At 47.5% G+C, this 13450-nt stretch overlaps 1 protein-coding gene across 1 annotated transcript in view; it reads left to right on the top strand.

The window, feature by feature from the left end:
• The window catches only part of LOC147630158 (uncharacterized), a 35255-nt gene extending 22413 nt beyond the window's left edge, over positions 1-12842 (top strand). The window contains exons 2-9 of the mRNA XM_086811802.1: positions 22-130; positions 237-318; positions 401-486; positions 11295-11398; positions 11807-11937; positions 12202-12295; positions 12381-12436; positions 12520-12842. Coding sequence (XP_086667928.1) covers positions 22-130; positions 237-318; positions 401-486; positions 11295-11398; positions 11807-11937; positions 12202-12295; positions 12381-12436; positions 12520-12646 — 789 coding nt within the window. The 3' untranslated portion in view covers positions 12647-12842. The remainder of the gene's footprint in view (positions 1-21; positions 131-236; positions 319-400; positions 487-11294; positions 11399-11806; positions 11938-12201; positions 12296-12380; positions 12437-12519) is intronic.
• The last annotated feature ends 608 nt before the right edge of the window (positions 12843-13450 follow it).

The following is a 13450-nucleotide window of genomic DNA, read 5'->3' as shown; positions in this document are numbered from 1 at the left end:
TTGGTGTTTTCTTGTTGGCAGTCAACATATTGTGCTAATCTACATCAACATTGCGAAAGCATAGGTCGTGTGGTCCATGTTGTGAATTTGGATCCAGCAGCTGAGCATTTCAACTACCCGGTATCTGTAGGTAACACAGGCTAAAATTAGTCCACCTAGATGCTTGTTTGTGATGCCTTAATTATGAGGAGCACAAAGATCTAACTAGCATTCTTTGTCCCCGAGCATGGGTGTAGATATTCGAGAACTCGTATCCCTAGAAGATGTGATGGAAGAGTTGCAACTTGGACCGAATGGTGGATTGATCTACTGCATGGAGTATCCTAAGTAATTTTTTAGCCAGGTCTTTGTGCTCAATAGAAGTTGCTTCTTTGTGCAAGTTGCCTTGACTATCCTTCAGGTACTTGGAAGAGAACCTTGATGATTGGTTGGCTGAGCAGTTGGAGGACTATATTGATGATGATTATCTAGTGTTTGACTGCCCTGGTAAGGTTCTCTATTTTTGTTGTAATCCAATGTGAGCAGGGGAGAAGACTTTGACAAGTTAATTGTGGGGAGCCATTTGTCACATGCATCAGACCTTATATGATTGTGCCATGGCTACCGAAGCATTCTACGTGGTAGCTTAGGATAAGACATGGCCTGTTGTGAGTCCTATTCCATGAAGGGGCAGAGGATAGAATGAATGGTAAGGTCGAGGGAGCACACACCTAACTTAGGTGCACGCTTGTGAGTGATGAGAGTGCCTAACAGCAAAGGTGGATGAGAATTGACAGTTTGGTAACAAAAGAGAGAAATGGACAGCTGAAATGGAGAAAATCAGGGCCAACAGACCTGCAAATGGATGTAGCCTTGGTGTCACCATTTGGCCACCCAATTGGTCCACCCGTGCTTTCTTATCATGTATGTACATTGGACTGGTGTCCATGGCAATTGTATATGCCGGGGATTGATGCCACTCATGTGATACTGTGGACTTGGCTTTCCGTTGGGACTTGTGTCTCCGTGTACATGCCCGGAAATGCTTGGTGGATTGGTGTTCCATTGGGTCTGGTACCTCGTGTACTTGCCTGGAGCACGTCTATTTTGGTATAGTCTCATGAACGGGGATTGTCCATACCAATGTTGCATTGCATAGTATCTTTATGTGCTTGCTTGCAATTGAAATTGCATGCTGTTTTCATGCTTGCTTGACCAATGTGTACTTTCGGGTAAGGGGACGCCCGCCCGCGAACCGTGCATGTGAAACTGTCTGTTTTGACATGGTTATGTGGCATGTGACAGGTGGTAAGTATTGGTCATAAACCTAGCCTTAGGAGTTAGCACTAATTTATAAGTGAGTGTGTACACACTTCATTAAGTTTTGGGCGACCAAGACTCACTTATAAATTATGACCAGCCCGGTGTTCACACACACTGATGTCCCGAGGTGGAGATAACCCAATGTCCACCGCCCAGACCTTATCCCCTTTGTACAAAGGGAGTAACCAGCCATGTGTCCACTCTAGCTTGTTCCACAAAGCACCTGCCTGCCACCTACACTGGACAACTCACCACCTCTCTTCTCCTCCTCTCTCTAGAGATTGGTGCCTCCTTCATGAGGACTGTTGGGCTGCATTTTCTGTACATTCTCCTTCCCAGCTCCATTTCCAAGCTTGCTAAGGTGATTTTCAAGCTTCCAAGAGTGATTCCGGATGCTAATCACTCTCCTACACACTCCCAATGACTGAAATTCAGCAAAACAGCTCTCTTTATTGCTGTAATTTCTGGTCTTTTTGCTAAAAACCCTAATTTCAACCTTCCTTTCTCAAGCTGAATCATAGGGGAAGCTTTCCCAAGGTTTCCTTTATCCTCTTGAAGACTTTTGTTGCGAAGAAAGACGACAAATCGAAGATCTCAACACTCCAAGGACTTCCATCGCGAAGACTTCCGCTGTCATTGACTCTACTTGCTATTGGTAAGCTTTTACGCTTAAATATGGAAGCAAGTAGCAGGAGGGAGGAACCGGATTACAAGATCACATTCCCTGTGTAGTGTTCTCTTGTCCTACGTGCTCTCTTGCAGATTGTTGCTACCATGTGTTGGTGGAACAATAGAGAGCAGATGGTAGGGAAAATGGGCACTTGAGAGGGTAGTGTGGATTGCAAGTCTACAACGACAACCACTTGTTTGCAATACTGTATTCATATGCATTGGTATGGAAAACTGGTCAGAAATGCCCATGACACTATGTACTTGATTCTCCCAAGATCAATATACTTTATTTGAGGGAGGGGTCGGTTGTTCCGGCTCATTGTGTGTCTCTTGTCAATTCAGCAATTTACTTCTTGTATTTGAGCCAAGTGTCTATCAAATCTTAGTGTATTTAAGTGTATTGATTAGCATTGTGTTCAACCAAGTTACACTTGGGCAACCCAATTAGGGGCCTTACAGTGCGCAGCCAGTGGTGTCACGTGCATCCCGTACTTGGATGCCACGTAGACATTTTTGTACAGAAGGTGCAGGACCTGGGATGGTGAACTGGTCCCATGTGAGCCCAGTCCGGGACGAGTCAGCCAGGGATCCATCTCAGTCGTTCGAGGTCACGTGTGCATTGTCCTGCACATGAGTCCAAGGTCAAGTGTGCACTGTCCTGCACATGAAGCAGTGCCAGTCCGCGCTGTGAGTCTCCCTCTGGAATGATGTCAGATGTTCTGTGTATCTAGTTTGCAACCGGATGCCAGACTTCTGTGGGCATGTAGGTTTGCATGTAGAGATGGGGCCAGCCCATAGGGCTACCCCAGTGTGAAGACTTGCACTCTTAGTGTGGGCATGGGGGAAGGTGTAGATCCACCCCCAAGGGGCCAGGAGGGCCCCGGCTGTGCCCACCAGCCATGGCATGGGCTGGAAGGGCTGTCGGCCAGCCCTAGTGCTGCTGGACAGGCAGTCGACAGGGCTAATAACCCTACCCAGCAGGTCGGCCAGGTGTAGGGGGGCAGTCCCACACCCATGCGCAGAGTGCCCAGCAGCCTGGTACTGTCCCACACAAGCATGCGCAGAGTGGCCAGCATGATTCATAATGTGAAAGCATTTTATTAAAAAAAAACCTAGTCGTAAGGCTTTATGAAGCTGGCCGACTGGATGCTAAAGGGAGTATAAATACTCCAGCCAAGAATCATTGAAAGCATCTCATAATTCACCAAGTGCTCAAGCAAAAAGGGGCCAGGACAGCCAAGAAGTTGCTAACGCAAAGGGGTGAAGGACTGAAGGTCAAGGGCAGGATTCTCCAGCCAAGAAAAGGTCAAGTTTCTGTATTTTGTTTTCAGATTTACATCATTCTAATAAAGCAAATACACCATCCGTGGTGGGGGCCCTACAGAGGGTAATTGGGACCCAATACTGTGTCCTCTCCATCTCCCCCTTCTCTCTCTATTTTCTGCACATCTCCTTTCAGTTTGTGCGTTAATTCCGTCGCGAAAAGAGTGCTGATTTCTGAGTTTTGAAGTACCGATCCTTCTCTGAAGCTTCCGCATATTACAGTAGTATCAGAGCCTACTTCAAGGACAAAGATTCAGCAAAGAAAACCAGAAAATTTTTTCGCTCGTGTGGTTGGTTTTTAGACGCCGGTGGACTACCCCTTTCGGAGTGACTCTTGTCCCTCGAAGGACGGTTGGTTTTTAGCCTCCGGAAGCCTCCGGAAGTCTCCCACACAGATAGTGGATGGTCAGATTGCGTTCCGGAAAGGTATTGCATTTTCCCGCTATGGCGAGTTTCGGCGACGAGAGAGAACCAGAACCATGGGACCAGAGTGCACCAGGCAGCCCAGCTAGGGCACCCGGCTTGAGTGTCACAGACATGTTCCAGCAGATGATGCGAGCAATCGCAGACCAGACAACCAAGTTGGATGAGCAGAAGGCGCGGATTTTGGCTCTGGAGGAGCGTTCTCGCTCTCCAGCGTCGCGTTTTCCATCTCCTCCTCCCTCTCCTTCCGTATCCCAGATACCAGATCCTCGTCACAGGGACCCTCTCGCGGGGTCACAGCCGCAACCAAGCTCCTTGCTTGAGATGCAGATGCGTGCATTGGAGATTCGACAACGAGAAGACGATGCCATGGGACGAGTGGAACACGAGCGTTACCTCAGAGCTTTGGACGCCAGATTGACACCGGCGGCGCCCTCGAATCATTTTCCCGAGAAAATGAATTTCAGTAAGTATAATGGTAAACTCGATCCCACTACTCTGTATTCATGGTTACATCAATTTGAAGCTTACTTTGCCGCAGTTAGGAAAACAGATATTGACAAAGTGATCTTAGCTAGTTGGTACTTGGAAGGTGAGGCCATTCCTTGGTGGACTCAGTGGGCTCATGCCCACACCAGAGCAGGTATGGCAGCTTATGTGTGGGACGAGTTCGTCCGCGACCTTAAGCAGCGGTTTCTACCGCCCCACTACCTTGAGCGACTCGAAGACGAGTTCAGGGGAGCGCGTTAGAACGCGCAACCAGTCCTTCAGTTTGTTTCTTTTGTCACACAAAAGGACATACTTCTTGGGATTGTCCGAAGAAGCCTCCAAAGGCCGCCGCCGCCTCCACAGCTTCTGTGAGATGAGCACAGCTCCCACACAGACCCCAGCGGCTACCCCTAGTTCTTCAACCCCCGGTGCTTCAGTTGGAGCAATTATTAGCCGGGAGCTCGAAGATAAGCAGAAGGGCGCCCATGACCAGGAGTATGAGCGCAATGAATTGCTCAAGTCCTTTGGCTACATAGGTGGCCAGAGAGTCGTTGTCTTGTTTGACAGCGGCAGCATGGAGGATGTGATCACGGAACTGGCCGCTAGGCGTGCCCATTTCGAGCTGACTCCGGTGGACAAACAAGTTGAGGGTTTTAGCACAGGTATGACAACGAGCGTCAAGTATGAAGCTCTAGGTGCTAAGTTAGTGATTCAGGGCATAGAGTTTGTGCGTGACTTTATGGTTGCCCCTCTTGTAGGAGCAGACATAATTTTGGGTATCCAGTGGTTTCACAAGTTTCTTCCTGATGTCAAGTGGGACAAGCACACGTTCCAGATCGATCGGAATGTGTCAAACACCCCGGTGACCATTAAGTGTGAGCCAGGTATTCCCAACTTTCCGCTCATAAGCCACTTGCAGGCTAAACGAGCAGTCAGGAAAGGCGCACAGTGTGCGATGATTTACATCCAGACAGCCCAGACGGTGGCCAGTGCTTACGAGAAGTACTCGGTTCTCCATGAAAAGTTCCAGAAGATTTTTCTTCGGGACAGTCTCCCTCCCCAGCTTCCCCCGTCCAGACCGGAGGATCACAGGATTCCAGGCTCGGAACCCCCGAGCAAGTTTCCGTATCGCCTTTCTAAGGCAATGGAATCGGAGTTGGACCGCCAACTCCAAGAATTGTTGCAAGCTGGCTTCATCCGCCCCAGCGTGTCGCCGTTTGCAGCACCGATCTTGTTTGTCAAGAAGAAAGATGGGTCTTCTCGGTTGTGTGTCGATTATCGTGCACTCAACAAGCTGACTATCAAGAGCAGATTCCCAATGCCTCGAATTGACTATATTCTCGAGAGGCTGAATGGAGCAAAGGTGTTCTCAAAACTGGATTTAAAGAGTGGGTACCACCAGGTACGGATTGTTGAGGGAGACATCCCCAAGACAGCCTTCCGTACAGAACGGGCCCACTATGAATTTGTGGTTATGCCATTTGGATTGACGAACGCCCCAGCTACATTTAACCGCATGATGATGCGTATTTTCCGGGAGTTGATTGGAGAGTGTGTGTTCATATTTCTGGACGCATACTCATATTTTCAGCTACAGTTGAGCAGCATGACATTGATGTGGAGAAAGTCCTTAAGTTGCTGGAAAGCAACGAGCTCTATGTCAATGAAAAGAAGTCAGAATTTTATCTGTTCCAGGTACACTACTTGGGATATATAATTAGTGCCGAAGGCATTCGACTTGATCCGGCTAAAGTGGCCGAGATTGTTAACTGGGAAGTACCTCAGACCGCTTATGACATCAGATCATTTGTGGATATATGCCAGGCATATTCCACCCACATTGACAAGTTTTCTGATCTCTCGGCAGACCTCACCGATCTGCTAAAGGGAGTGAAAACAAGAAGGCAAAAGATTCGAATGACTCCACGAGCGTTGGAGGCATTCCAGAACCTCAAGGTGGCTTTGTCAGAAGCGCCTTGTTTAGCCCTTGCCTCGTGGGACGAACCATTTCAAGTGATCACCGATGCGAGTAACATCGCAATTGGAGGTGTATTACAACAGAATGGTCATCCGGTAGCTTACATGTCTCGTAAGTTACTGCCCGCCGAAAAGAACTACTCAGTCTACGATCGTGAACTCCTAGCAGTTATACAGGCCTTGAAACATTGGAAACATTTCCTGTATGGCCGTGACTTTGAGGTTCGCACTGACCATCAGGCATTGCGCTGGATTCAGACGATGCCAAGTGCACAGTGGAGTGACCGACAACACCGCTGGAGTCAGATATTCCTGCAATTTGGTGGTATGATTGAGTACCTTCCAGGAAAGGCCAATCCAGTGGTCGATGCTTTGAGCAGGAAGGGACAAGTATCTGCGATTCAGACCACTAGACTTGACCTTGTTGGTACAGGACTAGAGGACATGAAGCACACGTACGCGGATTCCGAGGAATTCGGTACACAGTGGGAACAGGCATTGGATGCCACAGGACCATGCCATTTTCTGATACGCGATGGTTGGCTTTTCTACAAAGGCCGACTATGTGTCATGAAATCATTCCGGGCAGCTCTTCTCCATGATGCCCATGACGCCATTACAGGTGGTCATAGGGGCATGAATTCGACTCTGGAGAAATTAGAACGGCAATACTATTGGCCAAAGATGAGGCGTGATGTGTTTACATATGTACAACGCTGTGACATTTGTCAAAAGGTGAAAGCTCCTCGTGGAAAGAAGATAGGGTTGTTACAGCCTTTGCCAATTCTTGAGGGTCCTTTCCAGGACATTTCGATGGACTTTGTCACAAATCTGCGTCCTAGTCCGAGTAAGCGTAATACACAGTGTTTAACTATTGTTGATAGGTTCAGCAAATTTGTTATGCTTATTCCTTGCAGGGCCAATGTGACCGCCGAGGATGTTGCCCAGCTATTCATTCGGCATTGATACCCGATTGGCGGGATTCCTAGGACCATAGTGTCAGACCGAGATGCCAAGTTTACCAGTCATTTTTGGAGGGCATTGTTTGATAATTTTGGTACTAAGTTGAATTTTTCCAGTGCATTCCACCCACAGACAGATGTCCAGACAGAGATATACAACCAGTTGGCCTTTGATGTGCTGAAGTGTTATGTCCACGATCAGCAAGGTAAGTGGGAATCGTTTTTGCCTTTAGTTCAAGCTGTTTTGAATGACTCTTTTTCTTCAGCTATTGGCAGGACTCCATATGAGGCAGCGTTTGGAAGGTCTTTCCAGTCGTCGTTAACCAGGACTTCGTCTTCAGTACCTGAGGCGAACAGAGTGACGGAGTCTTACCAGGAGATCCTAGAGTCCGTTAAAGACAGATTGGCTAAAGCGCAAGAGGCCTACACTCGACAGGCCAATAAAGACCGAAGGGACATGAAGTTTTCAGAAGGGGATTGGGTGTATCTTCGGATTATGAAGCAAAGATTGAAGCAGGTGGGCAAGCGATGCCCAAAGTTGTCTTTCAGGAGCTTCGGACCATTTCCCATCCGGAAAAAGGTTAATGAGGTGTCTATGTAGTTAAAGCTACCTCCGAGTTGGACTATGCACGATGTATTTCATGTGAGTTGGTTAAAGCCATATGCAGGTCCACCCCCTTCAGAGGTCCAAGACGAAGCGGAACCAGACATTATTGATGAAGCAGAAGTAATGGTTCCAGAACAGATCCTTCTGCACCGTTTCAAGCATGGCTCAGGCCGAAGACTACGACAGTTCCTCATGAAGTTTCAGGACCAAGGAACTCATGAAGCGGTATGGCTCGACAAAGAATTTTTCGAAGACTATCCGGCATTATTGACGGATTATTTGGAGGCTATGCAGCTTCCGTCAAGTTAAGCAGAAGGGGATGTCACGTGCATCCCGCACTTGGATGCCACGTAGACATTTCTGTACAGAAGGTGCAGGACCTGGGATGGTGAACTGGTCCCATGTGAGCCCAGTCCGGGACGAGTCAGCCAAGGATCCATCTCAGTCGTCCGAGGTCAGGTGTGCATTGTCCTGCACATGAGTCCAAGGTCAGGTGTGCACTGTCCTGCACATGAAGCAGTGCCAGTCCGCGCTGTGAGTCTCCCTCTGGAATGATGTCAGATGTTCTGTGTATCTAGTTTGCAACCGGATGCCAGACTTCTGTGGGCATGTAGGTTTGCATGTAGAGATGGGGCCAGCCCATAGGGCTACCCCCAGTGCGAAGACTTGCACTCTTAGTGTGGGCATGGGGGAAGGTGTAGATCCACCCCCAAGGGGCCAGGAGGGCCCCGGCTGTGCCCACCAGCCATGGCATGGGCTGGAAGGGCTGTCGGCCAGCCCTAGTGCTGCTGGACAGGCAGCCGACAGGGCTAATAACCCTACCCAGCAGGTCGGCCAGGTGTAGGGGGGCAGTCCCACACCCATGCGCAGAGTGCCCAGCAGCCTGGTACTGTCCCACACAAGCATGCGCAGAGTGGCCAACATGATTCATAATGTGAAAGCATTTTATTAAAAAAAAAACCTAGTCGTGAGGCTTTATGAAGCTAGCCGACTGGATGCTAAAGGGAGTATAAATACTCCAGCCAAGAATCATTGAAAGCATCTCATAATTCACCAAGTGCTCAAGCAAAAAGGGGCCAGGACAGCCAAGAAGTTGCTAACGCAAAGGGGTGAAGGACTGAAGGTCAAGGGCAAGATTCTCCAGCCAAGAAAAGGTCAAGTTTCTGTATTTTGTTTTCAGATTTACATCATTCTAATAAAGCAAATACACCATCCGTGGTGGGGGCCCTACAGAGGGTAATTGGGACCCAATACTGTGTCCTCTCCATCTCCCCCTTCTCTCTCTATTTTCTGCACATCTCCTTTCAGTTTGTGCGTTAATTCCGTCGCGAAAAGAGTGCTGATTTCTGAGTTTTGAAGTACCGATCCTTCTCCGAAGCTTCCGCATATTACAAGTGGCCTGAGAAACACTAGCAGATGGGTGGGCAAAAGGTCCATCCAACAGGCTTTTTAAAAGTAGACTGGGGCAGCAGGACAACTTGAGAAATTGATCATCTTTGCAACTAGATTGTCCTTGAAATATGCCAAGGCCTGGATAATTGATATTATCAACGAGTAGTTGTCATACAAGCTTGTGGGTGATCCAAGATCACCGAGTTACCAAATACATATACGGGATCATCATGGTCTTGCTACCAAGGGTCTCCCAAGTACAAGAGAATTGGAGCATGGTAAGAGAATATGGTGCAGGCGAGGACGCCAAATGAGCCGCTATGGTTGCACGTAGACTCATCTAGAGATCATGGTGGTATTGCTACCAAGGGTCTCCCAAGTACAAGAGAATTGGAGCGTGGTAAGAGAATATGGTGCGGGCAAGGACGCCAAATGAGCCGCTACGGTTGCACGTACACTCATCTAGGTAAAAGTGGTCCAACTAGGCAAGAATGGGACCTTGGTTCTAACAATCCAATATGGAGAAGAGGAGGCTGTTGGGGGTGTGGAAGGTGCTAGGCTTCTTGGCCCCTGTGCGCTGCACTCAGCTCGTGCCACAGTGGAATCCACGTTGCCACCGTGCCTGTCCTTCAGGGGATTCAACATGCGCCCCCTTCCCCCCCCCAAAAAAAAACAAAAACAAAAACAAAAAAAAACTTACGCACATGGATTTTGAACTTGGTGCGGTCCCTCAGCCCCTTGGGTGTGTAGATGTTGATGCCAACACTAAAACCAAGATTAGCCACTGCGCTCTACTGGGGAAGATAGTGCTTGAGTCCACCACCTCCGGTAAGAGCTGGTTCTTGATAAAGATGCTAACCCCCACCTTGGTTCCTGAGAGGCTTAGTTGGGGGGGGGGGGGTGCAGAAGGTATGGCTACACCCTTAAAGGAGATTCCCACATTGGTGGGTTCCGCCCATGGTAAGATAGTGCTCCTTGACCAAGAGCAGGTCGATGCCGCCCATGCAAGGGTGTGCTGAAGTTCCTTTGGCACAATCGTCTTGCACTTGTGGCTGAATGTGCCTCCCAAACCACAAACATTTCCTGAGATGATCTGCATGGCTAGGGGAAAAGGTTATGAGTTTTGCTATTCTCACCCGACACCATAGTTCACGAGGATTTCAAGGTGGGCTTGGACACAGTAGTGATAGTCAGTTTGTACCTGAAGGTGATCCAAACGGCACGAATGCGTGATGCCAAGTAGGCCACTCGGTGCCAGCTGTCACCACTTGGTGACATGGCATACCTCTCCATGATTCTTCGCCCCATATGGACAGTGTCCATGGCTAGAGCTAGTCGGTAATGCTGATTCAAGCCCTTGAGAATGGGGGATTTGTGGATTTGGTGCAGCCACTTTGTCCTTGTGGACTGCTCTTTACGCTGATATTCAAAATCTTTCTTCTTAGTGTGTCTCCTTTCTGAATGCAAAACCACCATAAATTTTTCCGAAACACAAAATGCTAGATACTCTTGTGGACGCGATATATCTTTAACTGTGTTAAGCATTGATAGACATCAAAAGACTCTTGGGAAACACTTACATAATACAGCACTAAGTCCCAACGGCCAGGTAATTTCCAGCACAATTTGGTCAATTTGCACCACTTTTCACTACTGATTTCTCTTGCTCAAAGTCTGCTGTCTATAGGCCTTTGCCTCTGGGCTCCACCACAAACACACCCCTATTGCTGTTACCCCTGTGCTGTCTGTGCACTTAATGGCCTTGTCCCTTTCATAAATTGGGTCTCACAAGCGGCCAACACTCACCTAGTCTCCTGGACATGGCCTAGCACATGCATTGATGCTTGCGGTACAATTGTAAGGCTGTTTGAACTACAAGAGAATGGAGTTAACAGAAGAAGACACAACTCTCTCAAATGCAACGAATATGTGAATCACTTAGCTCCTGCAGGCAACAACTTAGCTTGTAGCCCCATGTCTATCTGGTGTTTAGCTGAGTATAACACAATAACTAGCATCTATTTGTTGTAAACACACCACAAACAGTTACCCTGGATATCATTTTAGGACTAGGCAATTCTGCGCTCGTCTTGCTTTTATGTGGAAAATCTGTTAGCTAACTCTTGCATCTCTTTTTGGATCTGCAGGGCAGATAGAACTCTATTCTCATATTCCGGTGCTAAGGGCCTTTGTTGACCAATTGAAGCGCTGGGACTTTCAAGTCTGTGCTGTGTATCTGCTTGATTGTCAGGTTTTTTTTTTCTCCCACAACCTTGCGCTTCTAGTCCTGCATTCCAAACATGCTTCTTTATGCTCTCTTGATTAACGTGTGGGGTCCCAAACCCAGTTCTTTTTTTGCTCCGTCCACCTCCCAAATATCCCGAAAAGCTCCTACATATTGTTCTTTGCAGCTAGTGTGCTAGTGCCGTTGGGGTGTGTGTGTGTGTGTGTGTGTGTGTGTAGGAAGCCCAAGGCATAAAGTCCATACAAAGAGCCACTATAACCAAAAGGTTTGGGTTTGGCTCCGGTTTCACACTGCTGGGGATTTGCCCTATTGTTGTATTGTTCTAATTGATGTCAACTTTGATTCTTGCTATGTTGTTTCAATTGATGCTGTCATTAGTCTATAGCATCACATAATGGCTGTTTTCTCCTACAGTTTGTTTCAGATATGGCAAAATACATTAGTGGCTGTCTGGCATCCCTTTCAGCAATGATACAGTTAGAGCTGCCACATATTAATGTCTTGACAAAAATGGATCTTCTAGAAGACAAGAAAGGCATCAAAAGGTAAGTGTAGTTTCAAAATAAGACTGTGGCCGGTGGTCCTGTGCTTAAGTGGCTAGCAAACTGACCAGGAGGGAGCATGAATCCAAACCCTGACACCAAGCTGCACAGGCACACATGCACCCACACACATGTATGTATATATGTATGTATGTGCACATGTATGTCTACGTATCACTCTGACAAAAAGAAAGAACTGAAAAATAAGGGACTATGGTTGCTGTTATCTGTACACCTCAGTGATCTCACGATGCTGTTGTGCTATAGGTTCTTGACTCCAGATACTAGGTTGCTCCTAGCTGACCTTAATCAGCAAATGGCACCGCGGTTCTCAAAGCTGAACCATTCCCTAGCAGAACTTGTACTTTCTGTACTCTTCTAACTCTTTTGCAGGATCTTTGATAGTGGGGACACCAGTTCTGATGTCATACTACGGGTTAATGCAGGTAGATGACTACAGTATGGTCAACTTTATACCGCTTGACATCAGGAAAGAGAAAAGGTTTGTGTTGTTGAATACAAGGCATCTTCTGCAATGAAATCCTCTTTTGAAAATGAAGTCTTAAGTCTACCTCTTTTTTGCAGCATTCAGTACTTATTATCGCACATAGACAATGCCATCCAGTTTGGAGAAGATGCGGAGGTGAAGGTAAGGGAATTTGACCCTGATTTCATTGCACCGGATGCAGCAGATGAGGATGATGGCTTCTAAGAGCGGGGTAGTGTTTGTTTTCACATAGCTACATGAGCTGTTTGTGTTGTAGTCAAGCAGCAGCTCTCCCAGGATTTAAGATTCTGACGTACTGAGTTATGGTACCCTTCTTTTGGAAAACTCTTAATTAGTACAACCACAAGTAAAAAGCGTCATTGAACCATTAATCCATTAATTGGCACTCTTGATGTTCAATTCACGTTTGCAAGTTTACTCCAAAATGGTGACTGGTATTCACTTGTGTGAGTTAAAGATAGGAAGCATGCTAATTCACCATCTGCGGAACACATTTTTTTGCACTTCTATATAGACATAAACCCGGCCTCCTGTCCCTCATGGGTGGGGAATTTCCTGTCCAAAACTCGCTCCTGTTAAACGGGTAATATAGAATTGGCAATCCACCAAAGTTTTGTGTTGACAGTTGAGTGACTGTAATGAGTGTAGAGTTCTTTTTTTTTAAAAAGAAAGAAAGAAGAGGAAGATGAGGGGAGCCAATGAGTGGTGAAGGTGTTTGCCTAGGACGACGAGGTCCTTGGTTCAAAACTCCACAAGGTGCTTCCGGCATTGCCTACGGGCGGATAAAAAATGCCTACAGGTGGGGTGCCTTCGGGCAGTGAAAAACAGTAACTATGGGAGGATCTTGGGCCTAAGGCTGGGGGGATGGGGGGGGTGTGGGGGGAAAGAAAGAAGATTAGGAAGCCAATGAGGTTATAGCCCAAGTGGTGAAGGTGTTTGCCTAGGACGAGGAGGTCTTGGGTTCAAAACCCCACTAGGTGCTTCCTTGGCAGCATTGGTATGGGCGGA

The sequence above is a fragment of the Cibotium barometz genome, chromosome 17, assembly GCF_041138505.1.
Source record: "Cibotium barometz isolate CiBa-2024 chromosome 17, ASM4113850v1, whole genome shotgun sequence".
Lineage (NCBI taxonomy): Eukaryota > Viridiplantae > Streptophyta > Polypodiopsida > Cyatheales > Cibotiaceae > Cibotium > Cibotium barometz.
The sequence above is the reverse complement of the archived record's forward strand: the minus strand, read 5'-3'. Positions and strand labels throughout refer to the sequence as shown.